This window comes from Orycteropus afer, unplaced genomic scaffold (genome assembly GCF_000298275.1).
Source record: "Orycteropus afer afer isolate SDZICR_OR568_19922 unplaced genomic scaffold, OryAfe1.0 scaffold00048, whole genome shotgun sequence".
Taxonomy (NCBI): domain Eukaryota; kingdom Metazoa; phylum Chordata; class Mammalia; order Tubulidentata; family Orycteropodidae; genus Orycteropus; species Orycteropus afer.
In genome coordinates, this window is record NW_006921635.1 from 11,452,227 (window position 1) to 11,473,545 (window position 21,319).

Below are 21,319 nucleotides of genomic sequence, written 5' to 3' on the forward strand. Positions count from 1 at the left end.
TGATGAGATTTGTGTAAGTTCACACAGCTAGTAAATGACAAGGCTAGAACAGTCCTGCAGGACTTCTCACTCCGTATCCCACTTCTTTCTACTGCCACACAAATGAGAGTTTTCTTTATGCCACTTCTTCTGTTCACCCATGGGACAGGGCTAGCAGTAATAACAGCAGTGATGGGAACTGCTTACTCTCAGTGGTTGACATGTACCACTCAAAATAATCCCGTGAGGCAGGAACCACAGTTACCTCCATTTTACACAGGAAGAAACTGAGGCACAGAGAGGCTAAATGATGACCAATGCACATAAAAAAAAGCCTGTGCTGCAACGCTTCACAGAATCCAGTCGCTCAGAGCCACACTCCTAGCCAGCCAAACATTTGGACACGGGCTCTTTTGGTGACAATCAGCCAGGGATTCTGTATAGATGGGGGAAAATCATAAGGTTTACTCTGTACCCAAGGGTAAGAGAAATGGACAGACCATGGCAGTGACTTACAGAACACATCTGGGAGGCGTGGAGAACAGCCAAAAAGAATATCCAAAGAAAGAATTCAGGCTTTAAGATGGCCCAGTGCAGCCTGGTGATGTTAAGGTTTAAGCACTGGAATGAACAAGGTCAGGATGACACCCCGACTCAAGCTCATCCCAGCTGTAAGTCGGCTCACGTTCCTCATTTGTAAAATGGGGTAATAGTGATAAGCAATATCTAGAAGTCACGAGTAAGTGCCTGGTATGTGATAGATGCTCAATAAATACGTTCACCTTACAAATACTGAAGGCCACTTCACAATGAAACCCTCCTTCACCTTACAAACGATCCAACCAAACACCCAACCCCCCTTCTTGACTTTTGAAGGATAGTGGTGGCTAAAAATCAAGGATTCGTTTTCAAAACAATGCTGTCCACACTACTCACAACAGCAAAAAGATGGAAACCACCTTAATGCCCATCAGCAGATGAATGGATCAACAAACTGTGGTACATACACACAATGGAATACTGAGCAATGCTAAAGAACAATGATGAGTCTGAGAAACACCTTGTTCTGTTCCCTAGTACTGCTCTGACAGAAATATAACACAAATGGGATGGCCTTAACAAACAGGAGTTTATTCTTACAATTTGGAGGCTTCAAGTCCAAGTTCAAAGTGCCAGGCTCTAGAGGCTGGCCCTTCAACCTTGGGGTCCAGCTCTGCCTCCTGCTCCTGGCCCACTGGAGCTAGAGGCATTTCTTCACTCAGACAGCTGCTGGCTGCTGAGGCTGAAAAACTCAAGGTTGACAAGTAAAAAGGCATAGTCCCGATGTTACCAAATCACATGGAAGGCCATTAATTTAAGTCCATTGTAAGTCCCAAGGTCGGCAGTGCATGGCAGGCTGCTCAACAAAGACACAGTTACGTGCAGGGTCCAAGAGTGCCATAAGCTAGAGACCATTCCCAAGGTTTCTCCTTATATACAGGAAGCAGACCACATCCCAAAGGCAGCTACCCAGCTGCTTGTGGTAGATCGCACCATGGAGTTGATTGCCAGTCTCATCATGGGGAATAACTACCAGCAGCTGCCCAGCCACTCAACCAGGCCCAGCCAAGTTGACATACAAACAGAACTACCACACACCTCATAACATGGATGAACCTAGAGGCCGTTACCCTGAGTGAAGTTAGTCACTCAAAAAAGGCCAAATATTCCGTGAGACCACTATTGTAAATAGTCAAGAAAAAGGTTTCACACAAGAAGAAATATTCCTTGAGGGTTACCAGAGGTGGGTGGGGAAGGGAGAGTAAACCACTAACTATAAGGTGGACACATATTAACTTGGATGAAGGGGAAGGCAAAAGAAAAGGGGAGAAGATAAAGTAATAAAACAATAAAACAATGCTGATCAGTTCCTAGAGAGAACACCTGCTGGGAGTGGATTCATTTCTAGTCTTGGCGACTCAACACAGACTTCCAGGTCTTTTCTGCTGGTAACTCCTCCTGGGAATGGATCTTCCAGCTGTACCTCAGACCCTTACAATGACTGCCTCCAGCATCACTGAAACTGAAACTCCTCATCCATCCACTTGGAGGGTGACTAGCTCCATTCCCACCCAAACCCTAACTGGAAACTCACAAGGTATGCACCTAGGATCACAGGTTGGGTTGTTAAATATCGTTGGGCAGGTGAATGAGGGAAGCCTGCAGGGGAAGAACCTAGGGCGACAACATGTTGGGGCATCAAGAGTTTCAAGGGACACTCTTCCAGCTATATCTTGACTGTCTTTTCAAGACCAGCACCTGGAACTGATGGTTACAGCTTTGCTGAGACAGTCTGGGCCTCAGGCTTCATGACACTGCACTCCCCTGGGCAGCCTTCCTTGAAACAATGCCCCTCGCCTTCCCATCTCCCCTTGGTCTTCAGCTGGTGGTTCTCAAAGTGTGCTCCCAGAGACAGCATCCACGTCACCTTGTTAGAAGTGTGCATTTTCAGACCCCACCCCAGACCTCCTGACAGATGTCTGTGTTTTCACGAGCCCTCTGAGGGATTCTGCTGCTTGGTCAAGATGAAGAGGCATGGCCCTCGGCCACCTCTGCAGGCCATGGCTTCAATCATCTCACAGCAGAGATGACTCAGAGTTTTCTATCCAGAACTCATCTCTGAGCAGGAGATCTCTAAATGCCCAATCAATGTACCTAAGGGCCCCAGGAAAGACATAGACTCCAAAACCAAAACCAAACCCACTGCCACTGACTTGATTCCAATGCTTAGTGATCCTGTAAAACAGAATAGAAGTACCCCATAGGGCTTCCAAGGCTGTAAATCTTTGCAGAAGCAGACTGCCACATCTTCCTGCTGTGGAGTGGCTGATGGGTCTCAACCACTTGACCTTTGGGTTAGCCGCTGAGCACGTTAGCCACTGTGTCACCAGGGCTCACTTGTGAAAGATGCCAGAGGCATCTCAAACTCAACATCCCGGACCAAACTCTCTGGACCTTTTTATTAGTTTCCTATGGTCACAAATGACCATGACCTGGGTTCTGGAGGCCACAAGTCTGAAATCAAGCTGTTCTTTCTGGAGGCTCTAAAGAGTAGTCCGGACCATGCCTCTTTCTTAGCTTCTGCTGCCTGCAGGCTCCTTGGCTTGTGGACATATCATCACTCCAGTCTGCACCCATCATCACACTGTTTCTGTGTACATGCCTCTGTGTCTTTCCCTGTTTCTTACAAGGATACCAGTCTTTGGATTTAGGGCCCATTCCCAATCAAGATCCTTAAATTAAATTTCAAAGACCTGTTTCCAAATAAGGTCACTTCCACAGGTACTAACTTTTTTGGGGACACAATTTGACCCACTACACTGTTGTTCCCTAAACTTGCAAGGCCAGACAGTAACAGGACAATGCTGCCCGTAAGCAGAGTAGGTTTCTGGGCACTGGGAGCCCAAAGAATGGAAAAAGCAAACACCAAATACAGTTTCTCTTAAGAATAAAACCTTTTCTTAGATTTCTGTTATTTTAATTAAAAATGAGAATTTTAAAAAATTAACAAGCACCTACTGTGTGCCAGGAATGTGCCAAATCCTGGGGACACTGGTAGATGTCTCTCTCTCTCTGTCCCTCCCTCCCTCTCTCATTCTCTCTTCTGCCAAAACCAACTTTTAGTTCACATTCCAAGATACATGGTCCCAATGCATATATTAATATAGCCATTGATTTCCTTCTTGCCAGTCATTATCAAGATTTATTTATCTCTCCATGGCTCTTCATTGATTGAGGAAAGCAGTATTCCCAGTGGTCAATCAATCCAGATATACTCTATGACAAGCATTCAATGTCTATTTGTTATTTGATTTATGGCCTTAATTATTGTAAGCACGATCAGGCAGGGGATGAAGCAGACAGCAGAACTTGAACGTGACCAAGCAACTGCAGCCAGGTTGGGAACACATCAAAGCAAACCCCAGGGCCCAGTACTTCCTACAACAGTGCAAACACACTGATCTTACACTTCCTACGCCCTGTCCACTTGCACCACCCTGGAGTCGCCGCTGGGAGAGGGAGGGAGGAGGACGAACGCCTGGGTTTCAATTTGCACCTGCTGCCGACTCAGCAAGTCGCAAGCAGACAGGTCTCGTGGTTCCACAATGAGCCTGCCTTCTCCAAGTCAGCCTTTGTCCTCCCTGTGAGAAGGAACCTTGTAACTGAGGGGCCTAAAGCATCCACAAGGAGCCCTACTGGCACAGTGGTTAAGAGCTCGGCTAGTAACTGAAAGGTCAGTGGTTTGAACCCACCCGCCACTCTGGGGAGAAAAGCTCTGGTGAAATGCTCCCTTCAAGATTACAGCTGAGGAGACCCTAGGGGGCAGTTCTACTTTGTGCTACTGGGGCATTATGAGTCGGAACCGACTCAAGGGCACACAACAACTACAACAACAAGGCATCCACAGGGTATGAGCATGAGGGCTGGACTTAGGGACATGGGAGGAGAGGACAGTTTGAGAATGGACTTTGGCCACAGTCAGTGTTGGGTTCAAATCCTGCCTCTTCCTCACTTTATGACCTCGGACTCATTGCACCCTTTCTTGGTCCTTGTCTACAAACAGGGGAGTTGAATGTCACCTACTTTGGAGGGAACCATTCTATTAAAATGATCAGAACACAGAGAGCTAGGCTCGCCACACAGGAATGTCAGGCTTACAGGAGAGAAGGGGCTTTGAATGATAATTTTGCCTCCCTCCATGACACTTCCCTGGGCTCTGAATCATTGTTTTGGCCACAGACTGCCAGGAGGGCTGAGGAGACCACCCCTCTGGCTTCTGGAACACATGTGAAGGGCTGATGTTGCCCACACTTGTCTTCAAAACATGGCAGTGCAGCCAGCTATTTTTAACTTGCGTAAACAGTGAAAGCTGTTAAAGATGCCTTCGTTTCCAAAAGACTGCGAGCTTGCTGTTGCTATTGCCTTAGGGAGTCATGCCAAGTATCGTCAGAACCTAGGGCATCGCAACCTGCATTTGCTCCCACTGGCATCTGATTGGGATCAACACTGACTGTCCACACCACTCTTGGGGGAGAGAAAGCACACGAGCAGATGTGTGCTAAGCTCACCTGAGAAAAGGGCACCCCCCCTGTCATCTAAGATGCAAAGCAGACACTGCCACTCCCAGGCTAAGCTTACTGCTGGCTCCTTCCTGCCTTTAGGAGAAAGGTGCACATCCCTTAGTCGGGCAAGGTTGAGAGCAGCGAGGTTCCTACTTCCTGCTACTCCCCACGTGCATTCTGTTCCAGCTCCTGACTTTTGTCCCATGGGGTCTTGTTCATCCCACCTCCAGGCTTTTGCACATGCCATTCCCATGATTAGGAATGCCATAGCCTCTTGTCTTTCTAGCTTACTGTCTGGTGGGCCATCTCAGGGTTCCTGCAGTCCCATGGTTCTACTGCAGGCTTTCTCACACCATTTGGTCATCAACCAATGACCTGTCTCTCTGTGAGCTTCAGAGGGGACAGGGGCCATGCCTTCCTCTCTCTCTTCCCGGCACCAAGCATAGGACTCACCTCTTCACTATATTATTGCAATTTACATCACCTAATTGGCATCTCTTTCCTTTCCATCACTGTTCCTTCTCCTCCACCCAAGAGTGATCCCCCAAGTCTGCACTGTTTTTTCCTTATGTCCCACTCATTTCTCAGCAGGGCTGAGGAACAGCACCATTCACTGTTTGCTGCTAAACTTGCCTAGAGGCGCGGGCTACGATAACGCGGGTGAATGTATTTTTGGAAATCATTATTCATTCATTCACCAAATATTTCAGGAGGATCTAACGTTTTAGAGGCTGGGGATACAGAGGTGAGTCAGACAGCTGAGTGCTTTGCTCTCCTGGGGTTTATGTTCTAATGGTCAAGGTGCTGAAAAGAGCCAATTAGCAAACAAACCAATAGTGGAACAAAATAACTACTATCTTATGGTGATAAGTGCCTTGATGAATATGAAATGGAATGAAGTAACAAGAGGGACCATGGTAGCAGTGGTGGTTCAGTGATAGGATTCTCGCCTTCTATGAAGGGGACCCAGGTTCAATTCCCAGCCAGGACACCTTATGTGCAGTGACCACCTGTCTGTCAGTGGATGCTTGTGTGGTGCTAGGATGCTGAGCAGGTTTCAGTAGAGCTGCTGGACTAAGATGCACGAGGAAGAAAGGCCTGGAGAGCTGTTTCCACGATGGTCAGATTCTCTACTGGCCAGGGGGATGGTGCAGGACTGGGCAGTGTTTTATTCCATTGTGCGTGGGGTCGTCAAGAGTCACGGGATGACACGACAGCTGCTGACAAGTGAGGGTGGAAGAAGGTGGGCAGTGGTGGCAACTCTGGGTGGGCTTCTGTTCACCACGCTCTTCTAACTGCCTCTTCTCTGTCTACGGTGCAGGTCTACTCTTCTCTACCAGGCCACCCAAAACTGGAGATGCTTCCCACTCGGTCCTCAGCGACACTCCTTTCTTCCTGGGGTGACCTCATCTGTGTCTTCTTCTACACACATGTCTCACACATGCATATTTCCTGCCAGAAGCTTTCATCTGAGCTGGAGATCAGCATACCCAGTTCCCTCCTTACTGTCTCATCCTGGATGATGAAGCCCAGAGGCAGTTAGTACCTTGGACAAGGCACAAACCAGGCGCAGGGCTGGGACACAGATCCAAGCAGTCAAGCTCTAGCCATCCATCTCCTCATATCATTAGATATTATAATGAACGTGAAACACTTGCTGCCTGTAGCACCAAGGATGCTTTAGAACCTAAAGGGAAATGTACTACTTCTCCTAACTGCTGCTGCTGCTACTATTTCTATTATTACATTTATCATTATTATTGTGACAACTAGGAGGTGGAAGTTATCACACATCTCCAGTACAGGAAGCTTTTACATTTCAGATCTCTAATTCTTATCACTATCTTGCAAGAGAAAGGAACGTTATCCTCATTTTATGGATGAAGAAGCTGAGGGACATGAGAGTGAAGAGACGTTCAGTAGATCTGGGTCCAGAAAGTCAATACAAATATTGTTTAGTGAAAACAGCAAGTTACAGACAAGATGTGTGGGGTCATTCTCTCTTCACTAGAAGAAGATCTATCCATGTATGTCTGTGTGTCACAGAGCTGCTGGCTGTCCACCAAAACCCACTTGCTTTTTCTCTTGGGAACACAGATATTTCCCAGCTTCCTCTGCAGGTGGAGGCGGCCAAGGGACTGAGTGCCAGACAACGGTATGTGAGTCGAGTGCTGTGTGTATGTCACCTGCTCACAGGAACCTCCCACGTGTCCTCTCTTTCCAGTACAAGCAGCGGCTGCTCGTCCTAGGAGAGGGAGAGCCAAAAGATGGACAGGGCTTGGATCCCTCAACCCAAGGAGAAAAGCCGCTTACCAGATTGGACTGTCACATGAGCAGGAAATAGCTTGTATTGTGTTAAGCCACTTTCGTTCTCAGGCTGATTCGTTACAGCAGATACTGTTACCCTGATGAGTCTGATGTGAGAGCCTGTACATAGTCGGAGAAAAATGCCTGGAAGGATATATACAAGATGGTCCTGTGACTCTCTCTGCCTGGAGGCAATATGGGTGAATTTCATTCTCTTTCTTTTGCTGATGTGCATTTTCTGTGACAAGCCTGTTATCACTTGTTAAATAAGGCTCAACAGATATTTTGTGTGTGTGTGAGGAGGAGGAATGGTAGAGATCTCCCGTGCTACTTTAGAATCTTTGAGAAGCGAGGCTGGCAGTGTGGCCAGTGAGGAGGTGCTCACTCGGGCGTCCTCTGCGGGCCACAGGATCTCTTACCAATGGGCACATGCAACGTACAGGAGATGATGCTAATAATAATGAGGATAACGAGGCAGTCCATTTATAGTGCTTCCCTCACAAAAGTCCCAGGGCGCTTTACATTTCAGCACAATTAAAGGCAGCTACAAACAAAAACCTTTTCAGCTGTGCTTTGTAAAGGGAAGCGATTCAGCTTTTTGAACATAAAAGGAAGCCGAATGCCGCGCACTGAGGGGGACAGAATCTTCATGCACTCAGGCCCCCCAACTCTTGTATGTTATATTTAGGACAATCTGGCTGAAGAAGAAAAAAAAAATAAGAAAGCCCACAAGTACAGAGTTATACAGAGAAAGCAAGTCAAGACCCAATTCAGGCGTCAGAATACTGCCTTGGCGCAAGTCAGCACTGTCCATTGGTCTGTCTGTCAAATACAGAAGCTTCGTGCTATTACATTGGAAAGTACGGAAAACAGTCCCTGATTTGGGGTTGGAGATAAGTAATAACCTATTAATTAGCTCCGGATACTGAGCGAAGGAAGGAGCTCTGGTAGCATAGTGCCTAAGGCACTTGACTGCTAACCAGAAGGCTGGAGGTTCAAACCCACCAGCCACTTCTGGGAAGGAAGGTTGGGCAATCTACTTCCATAGTGATACCGCCTGGGAAACCCAAGGACGGGTCGCTACGAGTCCGGTCCAACTCTACTGCACATAACAACAATAACTGACCAAAGGAGCTATGGTGGTGCAGTCATTAAAGCATTCGGCTGCTAACCAAAAAGTCGGCAGTTTGAACCCACCAGCTGCCCCATGAGGAAAAAGATGAGGCAGTCTGTTTCTGTAAAAATGTACAGCCTTGGAAATCCTTTGGGGCAGTTCGACTTTGTCCTGTGGGTCGCTATGAGTCGGAGTCAACTCAATGGCAGTGGTTTTGGTTTTGATATTTACTGACTTTAAAATGGTGTACAAATGAGGGCCAGTGGGATTTCGTTACTTCTGGTCCCTGGAGATGGTGAAGCTTGAAGTCACACATGTGTGGGCAATACAGTCAACTTCACATGGCTGAGAAGGTGCTGGAGGATGCCAGGCACCCAGCGAGGGGACTGGTAACAAGCGCCCAATGAGAGATTCAGAACTCAAACCTTCCTGAGGCCATGGGGAAAGAAACGCTGTTTCTTCTTTAGCTTCATTCCTCTGTCCCCAACTCGAGCCCCTACCACAAGGCCCCGGATAGCTCGCTGTTCCCACCTCCAGTCCCTGGGAAAGAATCCTGACGTTCACTGTGCTCCTAACTCAGAAGAACCAGGCAGGCATCTGTCCTGGGAGCCTCCCACAGGCAAAAAGGGTAAACTGGCAGCCTGTGACCTTCAGCACTGACTCTGGGATCTGTCACAGCTGCTTCCAACCAAATGAGTTTAGCCACATTGAAGCAACTAGCTGAGTGCCACAGAAGGCAGCAGCAAGGTCTTGTGGAAGCTTCCGCAGTGGTGTGAGCAGCTTCTGCCTAACACCTTCCACTGGCCTCCCACTGCATTAGTATAAACTCGAGGCCTTTTTCCTTCAAGGTCCTGCAGTCCTGCATGATGTGGCCTCTGCAGCCCTTCGCCAACCACTGCCCTTTTCCTCACTTCTGGTCCTCAGACATGCCTTGCTAACTCCCACCACAGGTCTTGTTGTACTTGTTCCCTGCACTTGGAATGCTCTACTCTGTCTTTTTGCACAACCATCTCTTCATCTTCATTTAAGTCTCAGCTTAAATGTCACCTTACCCAAGAAATCTCCTCTGAAGTCCTCTTCAGAGTGGCCTCCCTGGATGGACTGTGTGGCTAACTGCCTCCATGAACAACTGCCTCCTTGGCCATGAGACCAGAAGAACTGGATGAGGACCAGCTACCATCACTGAACATTTTGAACAAAGATTCTATCACAGAATCTTGATCAAAAGGGAAAAAATGCGGAACAAAATTTCAACTTTTCCTGGACTCCAGACTTTCTAAAGCCATGGAGGCTGGATGAACTCCTGAAACTATTACCCTGAGATAATCTTTAAACCTTAAACCAAAAATGTCTCCTGAAGTCTTCTTAAAACCACATAATAGTTTAGTTTAAGTAGTAAGAAAGGTCTGCCTTGAGTATTGTGTTCTTTGAGGAACTATCTATATGGAATCAAATTGACAACAGCCACTCGAAAGATGAGGTAGGAGCCCCAGGGACAGTGAGTTTATGTGAAGGAGGGAGGAGCAAGGAGGGTGAGAGTGGCTGTGCAACTCAAAGACTGTCATCCACGTCACAGAACTGTGCTTGTAAAAACTGCCGAATTGGTGTATGTTTTGCTGTGTATGGTCTCAACAACAACAAAGGTGTCCTTGTCTGGTGGAGTGGTGCCTAAGGCACTTGACTGCTAACCAGAAGGCCGGCAGTTCAAACCCACCAGGCACTCCTCAGAAGAAAGGTTGGGCCATCTACTTTTGTAGTGATACCTCCTCGGAAGCCCAAGGAGGGGTCGCTGTGAGTCGGGTCCGACTCGACAGCAGTGGGTTTGGTTCTTTCTGTGTCACTGGGACCTATCATTGTTCGTTTCCTTCATTGGCCTTATCCTGGTACTTTAATTATTGTCTTTATTTTCTCATTTGCTCCTGTCTGTCTCCTCTGCAGGAATAGGATATCCTTGTGTAAACTGTAGAAACCATATTCAGAGCACACAGGAGAAGCCTAGTCAACTGGGGAGATGAACGTGTGCAGGAGGTGAACCCTGAGACGGCTGATGCTAACAGGATGGTGAGGGCTCCAAACCCAGGGCTCTCAGGCCTCTGCTGGTGCCAATACTGGAACACTCTAGACCCTCACTCATTTTGAACTTGGCTGCTCCCCTTTCAGGGCCAAGGCAGCAAAGCTCGGTGAGGGGACAGACAGGTTTCCAGGGTATGTGAGAATCTTCCAGAAACAGAAAAATCTGCTCACACAAGTAGAAGTAGGTCCTCCCCATACCCACTGCCATAGCATTGATTCCAACTCACAGGGGCCCTAAAGGACAGAGTAGAACTGCCCCACAGGGTTTTCAAAGCCATAAATCCTTATGAAAGCAGACTGCCTTCTTTTGTTCCATGGAGCAGCTGCTTGGTTTGAACTGCATTTGGTTAGCAGCTGATCACTTTAACCACTGTGCCACCAGGGTCCTTGTATTCAGATATACATAAGCTCAATTCTAGGTTCGGCTGGTTACTCACCTGTGATTAGGCAAGGGTTCCTTTGCCTCTCCGACCTCAGTTTGCCCATCTGTAAAGTGGGCACAGTGACAAACAGGAGAAACTCACTGTACTTGCTAAAAGCTAATGGAATCTGCTGCTTTCTTCGTTCATATTTTGGGCTCTGCATTTATCTGCCCATCAACCAGCACCATGGTTCCAGCAGCTTTGCTGTCCTTGGCTTCAACGAAAGGAACCATGGAATGGAACCATAATGAGCTGGGCCCTGCATTTTCCATCTTCCTTTATGGAAGGCTAGAGCCAAAGCTAACAAGGGCATTGTGAAATCTGTGATAAAGCTTTCCGGAAAAGAGTGGGGCGGCTTCTCACTCCCTGGACCTCCCACATCCCCTCCATGCCTTGGCGGTAACCAAGAACTCAGCCAGGACTTTTCCTCTGGTTCAGCCCCTTGCCCACTGTCAAAACAGCAACTGTGATAGACTGGTCTTCAGAATATGGCCCGTCCTGGTCTGGGCAAGGGCAGCAGGATGGGTGGGGTGGGGTCGGGGAGGCCGCTGGGCTCCTGCCAAGGTCATCAGCTCTCTGACCATGATGGAAGCCAGGGCAGAGAAGATGCGTGTTGCATTGAGCTGCTGTTGCCTCTGCAGCTGTCAAATACTCTCCTCTGGACCCCCCACCCTTTATTTTGGAGGTTCCCCAGTACCTGCCCTCAGTAATGCCCCCTGCACACCAGCTGCTGCTGAGTCGACTCAGTAAGCAGCCGAGTGCGTTAAATGTTTGTACCACCCAGGGACTCCGGGTTCTTTGGTTAGCCCCACTGTAATCCGTGGGTCCTTATAAAGAGGGAGGAAAAGGAGAATTGACTGCAGAAGGTGGCAATGTGATGTTGGAAGCAAGATGTATGCTGCTGGCTTTGAAGATGGAGGAAGGGACCAGGAGCTGTGCAATGCAAAGAGTGCAGTTGTAGACACTGGAAAAGGCAGGAAAATAGATTCCAGGAAGGAACGCAGCCCTGCTGATACCTTGACTTGAGCCCAGAGAGGCCCACTTCAGTCTCCTAACCTCCAGAACTTGTTACAGCAGCCACTCTACTTTAACGAGCTTGCCCCTCTCCTGCCCAGGTGACTCTGACATAGGCGGTCCAGGCTGACCACACTTGAGAAAACACCGCTCCAAAACAAGGTCAGGCCGCTTCTCAAGCATGGCTCGTTCTCAGAGCTCTGAGGAATCTTGTTACAGCGTGAAGAAGCCTGCACAGATGTCTGCTTCCACCTGCTTATTTTACAGATGGAACAACTGAGGCCCAGGAAACCCTACAGCAAGGCATAAGAGCAGTTTTCATCTGACTGTATCTTTACCGGGTTTCCAATACTATTTGGGGTTTTTCAAATGAGTGATTGTGCAGGCTGTCAATAGCTTTGCAATAATCCCTTCATAACGCAATCGTGAAACGATTTAGCAATCCTGCTGCTAATTGCATTTGGGGATATAGCAATTGGGTAACTAGTTGGTTATTACTCATTACCAAGAGCCATGCATATTGCATTACAAGGAAGCTAATCTTAGAAATACTTGTTAACTTCAATGATAATTACTAAGTAATTGGCTAGAACATGCCATTGTGAATTTATCCAGAATATGCTAGGTAATTATCTGGTCTTATGTTCCCTGTAAAATAATCCAGTGCCCCCAAATTGTTCCAGTTGGTTGGCTCTCGTCCAACCATCGACCTCTGCCAGCCAATCACGAGCATGCAAGTGATTAATCAAATTACTCAAATATTTGGTTTCAAGCGGAACGCTCAGAGGCGAAACCTGGGGGGCCAACAAGTGGACGCTGCTGAGCGCGCGGGAGGGGTGCACAAGGCCCCTCCCTAAGATAAATATATAACAACACAATAATAGGGAATAAATGCCACTTCTCTGGGGCTCATCTGGCATCCTCGAGCCTTCGTGCAAAATACCAAAACACTTCAGAGACCAATTACACGTCCCAAAGCTGCACAGTCTTTATCGTGGTGCCAGGAAAAGGCGGCGCTGTTTGTGCCATCTGTGGGCAGAGATGGTGCTTGGGGAGGGGGGCTCACAGTTTTGTGCACAACGGGAAAGGGCCGTAAGCACAGCTGCACTGCAGACTGAATGGCACATTTCCATACCAGCCCCTGGTTGTCAAAGATGGCTGTTAACTGCATCGTCCCCTCCTAACTAGTGCCCCCTTGGGGAAGGGGCTGAAGGAGCCACAAGCAACTGGGCTCCACTGATAAGAACAGGAGAGTTGGAGAGCAGGTAGACATGGGGCTCTCCCAAAGACCAGACAAAGAGCCAAGATGATGGATTTCAAAATTTCTCTAATTTTGTTGTTGCCCCCTGCCATGGGGTCAGCCTCCTGACTCACGGCAACCCAAGGCACACGGAAGGTGCCTCGTCCTGTGTCAGCCCCAGGTGTGGCTGAGGATTAGACCACTGTGATCCACAGAGTTTTCCCTGGCAGATTTTGGAAGTAGATTGCCAGGCCTTTCTTCCTAGCCTCAGTCAGGAAGCTCTGCTGAAATCTGTGCAGCATGATACCAACAAGCAAGCCTCCACCGACAGGTGGGTGCTGGCTACACACAAGCTGCACTGGCCAGGGAATGAACCTGGCTCTCCCGCATGCAAGATGTGAATTCTAGCCCTGAGCCACCACTGCCTCTCTCTCTAATGCAGGGATGTAAGAGAGGGGCATCACCAGGTCAGAAGATGAAGATCTGACTGGAGAGGAAACTGGCCTGATCCGTGGGAGGAAGGACAGTGCTGGGGAAAATATCACCAAGCCCCTTTCTAATCAACTGGTACATCCCAATGTTCGAGTGAGGAAGGTGTATGCCAGCAGGTGACAGACTGGATAAGAAAAGGAGGAAAGGACATCCAAGTCTCCCTCTGGTAGATTCTGAAAATGGCCACAGGTTTACCCTCTCCTGCACCTTTGTTCTTGCCATGTGATGTTGCAGATCCTCCCATCAAGAGGCAGAGTCTGTGCCCCCACATCTGGAACCTAGGTGGGTCCCTGGGCTGTGTAAATGGTGAATGTGCTTGGCTTCTAACTGAGAAGTTCTAGTTCGAGCTCACCCAGAGTAACTTGGAGGAGAGGTTTGGCAATCTACTTCAACAAAATCAGGCAATGGAAACCCTACAGAGCTCAGTTCTATTCTGACACACAGGGAGTTGCCATGAGTCAGAGAGGACTTGACAGTAACTGGTGTTGAAGCTAGGTAGACCATGTAGCTTGCTTTGGCCAATGGCCACTAGCCAATGTGACATCAGAAGAGGCTTAAAAAACACTTGTGCACTAGGACTTGATCTGTTGCTGTACTGGGAACTCTGAGACCACCATCGTAATGAGCCCGAGGTAGCCTGTTGGAGGATGAGAGGCCATGAAGATGACACGCAAGGCACCACAGCTGACAGTTTGCCAACCAGCAGACATGGGATTAAGGGCATCCAATCAACTTAGCAATGACCACAGACACCTACAAAAGCCCAGTTACTGAGCCTTGCTCACACCAGAAGTGTCCCCAGAATAGACAGAAATCACCATGTTTGGGGGTGGTTTGTCACTCAGCAAAAGCTTACTGATACACTCACACAGTCAGAACAACTCAAGCCCTGAATATTATTGAAGCTGATTATTTGAGGGCCTCTTCCGTGCAGAGCTGAGATTCACCATTTTAATTCTAGTTTATGGAAGTTGAATGGCCATTGCTAGATCTCCAGTCCCTTGCAAGCACCTGTCACTCTACACATGGGCTCTAGTCAGCCCACCAACTGCATCACCAAGGATGAGAGACAATAACATACCTTCTACTGATCACTCATCAGTTTGTCCTACTGTGGTGGCTTGCATGTTATTATGATGATGGAAGGGATGCCACCAGTATTTCAAGTATCAGCAGGGTTACCCACAGTGAACAGGTTTCAGCAAAGCTTTCAGACTAAGACAGACCAGGAAGAAAGGCCTGGTGATCTACCTCCAAAAATTAGCCCATGGAAACCCTACAGATCATAGCAGCATACCGTCTAGGTTGAAAAAACCCAACCAAACCAAACACTGCCATCAAGTTGATTCCAACTCATAGAGACTTCCTTTGGGTTTCCGAGGAGGTCAGTCTTTACTGAAGTAGATTTCACCATCTACCCTCCATGGAGCAGCTGGTGGGTTTGAACCTTTTGGGTAGCAGTGAAGTGCTAGTTGGAAGGCACTCAGAATACACAGTGACAACAGCAATGGACATGAACATATCAACTACCATGGAGATGATGCAGGACTAGGCGGTTCATTGTGTTTGCCGTGAGTTGGAGCCAATAGCAGCCCCAAACCACCACTAATCACCGGGATCATATCAATGGACTCAGAGAGGCTTTGTTTCAATGGAGAAGTGACCAAAGGCACCCCAACCCTTCCCTGAGTCCACAGCTCCTGCTTCAGCTCCTGCCAAGATGTGCACCTTGTGTATTTGGGATCTTACAGTTTGAGTATGGGAAGGAGAGGGCTCCTTATTGACCCTTGACATCCCAAACCATACCAAGAACATCACTGTCATGCCCAATCCTAATACAACAGGGGAGCAAACATCAGAGTTTAAAAATACACCAAAGAGCTATTCCCACCCACTCAACTAAACCAAAGGCATTTACATTTTCAGTGCCCCAAGTTACTGGGTGAGGTTAGAGAGAGGGAGGCCAAGAAAGTCACCATTATCTGACCTTTTTTAGTGTCAGTTTCTGTCAACTACCTCTTCTGTGCACCTATAGGCCACAGATCCTGGATATTCATAGCAATGATGGTAAATTCCTGCAGATGTGCTTGGCACAGTGAAAGCCAGGGTGATATTTATCAGAATCCTAGTCTAAGGGTCAGCCAACATGGCCTGCAGGACAAATCCGGCCCGCTGTCTGTTTCTGTAAATAAAGTTTTATTGGCACACAGCCACACTGATTTGTTTATGTGTGTTCATGGCTGCTTTTGTACAACGATGGCAGAGTTGAGTAGTTACAACATGGTTCGCAAAGGTAAAAATATTCACCACTGGGCCCGTTTTAGAAGAAAATTGCTGACCCTTGATCCAATCCACTCGACTGTATACATGGATGGAGAGTGAGAGTCTCAGATGTTTTGTTACACAAATACTTGGAACAGAGGGAACCAATTTTCAACTCTTTCCAAGGCACTGTTATACTAAAGAGTCATACCATTAAAAGTACTTTCTGGAATCACAAATCTCAAAGCCCTCTAAGCTGCTGAATGGTAGAGCTCTTTAGCCAGAGTGCTGCGTTAACCAGAACTCCCACTCCCCAGGAAGGCGACAAGAAGCAAAGCCTGCGGACTCCACGCCTGGGGGGACTGACCTTGTGATGATGGCCAGGTGGGGCGGGCTCATGCAGGCGCCCATGAAGAGGACGACATTCTCGTGCCGTGTCTGCCTGTAGGCCATCACCTCCCGCTTGAAAGCCTTCAGCTGGTCCTCGTTGTCCCTCTCGATGTCTATCAGCCGGATGGCCACCTCACCATGCCAGCGGCCGTGGTACACCTGCCCAAAGCGGCCCTTTCCAATGAGCTCGCCGATCTCCAGCTGCTCGAAGGGGATGTCCCATTCCTGAAGGAAGATGCTGGTCTGGCTGGCCTTGCGCGGGAAGCTCCTGGCCGAGAGGAGGGACAGGTTCATCTCCTCAAAGTCATCCTCTGACTCCTCGGCCTCATCGTGGGCCTCTTCATTCTGTGGCCAGAGGGGGAGAGGTCAGAGCTCCTGCTGCCACCGCCCGGCCTCAGCATGAGGTCCTGTAGGGGCCCCTGTGCGTGAGTGGGTCTGCATTGTCTCTCCCACCCAGGGAGCTCTTGCCTAGAATCCAACAATGAAGCAGCTAAATAGGACATCATTATAACCCAACTCTCTTGTGCTTGCAGAGATGAAAACAGAGGCTCAGAGAGGAGAAATGTTAGAAGGACCACCTGCTCTGCTTGCTGGGACTGTCCTGGTTTTAGCACTGGAACACCCACAAGCCAGGAAAAATCCCTCAGTCCCAGGTAACTGGGTGGGTGGATCACACCAAGTGTCTTCCTCTAGGTCACACAGCCAGGGAGAGCTTGGATTAAAATTCAGGTCTCTCAACTCCTACTGGCTGACGCCTTCCTGTTCACCTCCCTGTTTTCACTTGCCTATTGATAGCATTGTGCCTAAGGCACTTGACTGCTAACCAGAAGGCTGGCAGTTCAAACCACCAGCCACTCCTCGGAAGGAAGATGAGACAATCTACTTCCGTAGAGATACTGCCTCGGAAACCCAAGGAGGGGTCACTGTGAGTCAGGTCCGACTCGACGGCACATAACAACAGAAACATTGATATGCATGTGATAAAGATCCCAAAACAAAAAGGCAGCCGGTGTCATGCAGGCATTTCCAACTCACGGCAACCCCACTGGTGTCAGAGCATAACTGTGCTTCACAGGGTTTTCAAAGGCTGATTTTTTGGAAGCAGTTCACCAGGCCTTCCCTCTGTGGTGCCTTTGGGTGGACCCCAAGCATTAACCTTTTGGTTACTAGTGAGGGAGTTAACCACGTGTGCCACCCAGGGACCCCGTGATAAAGGTAACAGTACAGGTATACGGGTACAGATGCATCAGCATATACCCTGTCACAGCCCTCAGCACAAAGTGCCTGGCTTCCCCCAGGGAATCTGGCACAGACCAGGTGGAAGCTGGAAGAGGCCCGAGCTCCCGTGGCAGGGCTCGCTAGGGCAGCCGGGGGGGCAGGGCTTGTCACTGCTGTCAGCAGCCATCCAGCCAGCTCCCCTCTCATAGTGACCCCACGCGCAAGGGACTGACATGCTGCACGGTCCTGCGCCATCCCCGGGAATAACTGTGGATCGAAACTCTGTGATCCATAGGGTTTTCACTGGCCGATTTTCAGAAGTAGATTACCAGGTCTTTCTTCCTAGTCTGTCTGAGTCTGGAAGTTCAGCTGAAACCTGTTCCTCATCAGAGCAAGACACAAGTGTCCACTAACAGGCGGGGGTGGCTGAACTTAAGGTGTACTGGCTACAAACTGAACCATGGTCTCCCCCAGGAAAGGTGAGACTTCTACCTCTGGACCACCACTGCCTCATGTGAAGTTATCAGATGGGCTCAACAGTCAGACCAAGTGAACTTGAACCTGGCCTCTGTGTCACTTAGGCAAGGCAGTTCAGTTCTCTGAGTCTCCCTTTCTTCACTATAAAGTAGGGGTGATAAAAACTGCTTCTGGGAGTGGTGTGAGGTTTTAAATGGAATGAAAGCCTATACAGTTCTTTGCATACACCAGACCACCTGTATCCAACTTCCCCGGGATGCCGGAGAAAATTTAGAGTTCTGGGGCCCACCCAGGCCTACTGAGTGTGACTCTCAGCAAGTGAGGGCCAGGAATCAGCATTTTTAACATACACACCCATGTGATTCAGGCATACTTTAAGTGTGACAACCACTGTGGTTAAGCTCTCAAGGGACCCACCTTCTCTGCACAGTGTCTGGGGGTTCCTGGGGTGAGGGTACCTTGCCTCTGGGATTCTTCTGCTGGATTGTGGGAGCAGAAGGTGACCAAACCAGTGAGGATGCCCAGGGGCCCTGGGCCCTGCAGAGGCAGCCCTGCCAAGGGGGCCTCTTGAGTGGTGCAGGTCTACCTGACCCAAAGCACCTGAGCAAGGCAGCCCCGCCCACACATGCAGAAGAAAAGACAGACAAAACACTGGCTTCTCCTAGAATCACTTGCAAGTACCACATATTCCAGAAAAGACAATAATTTTCCCTGGACACTCAGACTCGATTCTTTCCAGCTGGGGGACACACTGGCAGAGCCTAAGGGTGGGAACTTCATCGGTCTGCTCTGACAAGGTGAGACAAAGCCCCAGAAGGTTCTCAGCACTCTCCCCAAGATCCCCACCTCCCCCCCATTATTTTCTCCAAGGCCGTGGGGTACAACCTCTTCAGCAGTCACCCAGCTCTGAGCTGATTCTTCAGCTAAGAACTCAAGTCCTTTGCCAACTTCCGCACAACTTGCTTTTCCGTGATGCACACCATGTAACGGTTCATTAGGCTTGGTGCCGGGAGGGGCCGGCGCCTGTTCCATCAAACAGGGACTCTGCACGCCACCACCCCCAACCCGCCCCAAGCCCTCTGCGTCATTGAAGACATCAAATGGCTTTGCCACATTCTGGGTAGGCCTGGAAAAAGTCGTTTCACTGGTCTCAGGTTCCTACCTCCGAGGTCGGCTCCACTTCAATTTGAAGTAATGGATTTCCTTCCAAGCTTTAAAGAGAGAAAAACAAATGTGACCCTTAGGTAAGAAGGTAGGGCCATGCGTTGAGTTTACTCAGGGCTGGAGAGCTCCAGGATGCAGAGTTCTCACCCCCAGGCCCTCCCTTCACATTTCATGCCCATGCTACATGTCTGTACTAAGGCACAACCCACCATACACAAGCAGTGTACAACAACATTGTTTTCAGTAGATTTCCTGGGATGCGGGGGGCTCAGATTTTGTTCTTGCTTTGGTTTCCACCCACCTGGCAGCTTCCTTATAAACTTGCCTACATGCCTGGGGTACAATCATTGGACCCCCTAGGTGTTTGCAAAGAGAGAATATATCAGATCCACTGAGGCTGATTCAGAGCCAGAATCTCTTGGAGGATTTTCATGTTCATTTGTTTGTCTATTCATTCATTCATTTGCGAGAATGACATGCCAGGTGTGGTACTAGGCCCTAAGAGGGAGAGAGAGGTGAAACTGGCATGGCTCCTGACTGTAAGGCAGTGTATTAGTACTGAAGGAACTGAAGCAAGTATGAGATGTTGTACATAGACAGTAAAAGTCACAGGGGCCCAAAGTCAGGTAGGAATGAATGAGGCAGGATGGACCTTCCAAGGAGAGAAGAATTGCTAGATAGATGTGGAAAGTTCCCAGTGTTTGAGTGGGACCTTGCCAATCGCATTGAGTCAAGATGTGTAGAGTGAGAATGAGGAAGAAAGAAGAAGTGAGATTGTAGCAGACTAGGAGACAAGCCACTCCTTGGAAGGAAGGTTGGGCAATCTACTTCTGTAGTGATACTGCCTTGGAAACCCAAGGAGGGGTCCCTACGAGTCGGGTCCGACTTGACAGCAGTGAGTTGAGTCAGTGAGGAGACCCAGGGTGTGTGTGAGAGCACATGTCTCAGTACATGAACATGCTGAGTATGGGTGCTGCAAAACTCTGTGTGTGTGTGTGTGTGTGTGCCAAGTACACACCAAGTATTGTGTGGATGTTATGGGCTGTGCTCTGTGTAGGGACTGTCCAGTGAGTGGATGAATCAGGAGTACATAGTGAGAGTACTGGGCACCACACTGTATGTTGACGGTGCAGCTGGGTATGTGTTGGGGGTGTGAGGGGAGTGCACAGCATGGGAGGTGGGTATGGGCCACAGTGTGTGTTAGAGGTGTGTTTTTAGAGCAGAGGATTGTGCGTGTCTGCAGGGTGTAGCGGGGAGACAGTAACTGGAAGAGTTGGAACTGGTGGGAGGAGGAACTCGCAATGGACACACCACATCCTTGTCTATTTCCAGTGGAAGCAGATTCTCCCTCGACTCCCTCATTTTGATGACTCCCCTCTTCTGAGCCTCAGCCCCCAGGAAGCTATAGACCCTGCAGACAGACTCCAGTGATGGGGGCTGAAGGGGAGTCTGAAAACGGGGTGGGTCAGAGAGTCCTTTGCCATCATATTAACCAATCACTTGTAGTTCAGGCTGCAGGGCAGAGTGAAAGTGCACAGCGACAGCGGGTGTGCTGGGAACTTGGTGCACCGGAGGAGACGCGAGTGGGGAAGTGAAGCTGGAGCCTGTCCTCGCCCCTGACGGCAAGACAAGGCATCCTCCTCTCTGCACCGAGGCATGATTACAGCAGCCGGGCAATTGAATTATTTCCCTTCTGCAAAGAGTTTATTCGCATCACTCCACGCACACTTAAGCAGATCGCACGCGGCTACTGACTCTGTTTTTCACTGGCACTCGCTGTCAGTTAATAACCTGGAGTTCGTCTTGCACAAATTGTGAAATTGGTTTACGTGCAGCAGAGAAATGATCCGAAGCTGGATGTCAGCACAATAGCCCCCAGCCAATTGCTTCTGCTTTGATTCCAAAACTGTACCCTCTGGGTCTTTAATAACGTCTCTAACACAGGTCAGAAAAGATGGGGGCAGTGAAAGGAGCAGGAAGAAAAACTAAGCAGGCAAAAATGTGGGGTGGGAAACCAATCAAGTTGAAGTTAGGTCCTAGCCTGCCCCAGACTCTGGTCACAGTC

At 48.9% G+C, this 21,319-nt stretch overlaps 1 protein-coding gene across 1 annotated transcript in view; it reads right to left on the reverse strand.

Annotated features, from left to right (window-relative positions):
• KSR2 (kinase suppressor of ras 2) overlaps positions 1–21,319 on the reverse strand; it is a 516,639-nt gene that overhangs the window by 61,073 nt on the left and 434,247 nt on the right. Inside the window, exons 13-14 of the mRNA XM_007938202.1 lie at positions 19,253–19,301; positions 16,373–16,740 (exon numbers count right to left, since the gene is read on the reverse strand). Of these exons, the coding sequence (XP_007936393.1) occupies positions 16,373–16,740; positions 19,253–19,301 (417 nt within the window). The remainder of the gene's footprint in view (positions 1–16,372; positions 16,741–19,252; positions 19,302–21,319) is intronic.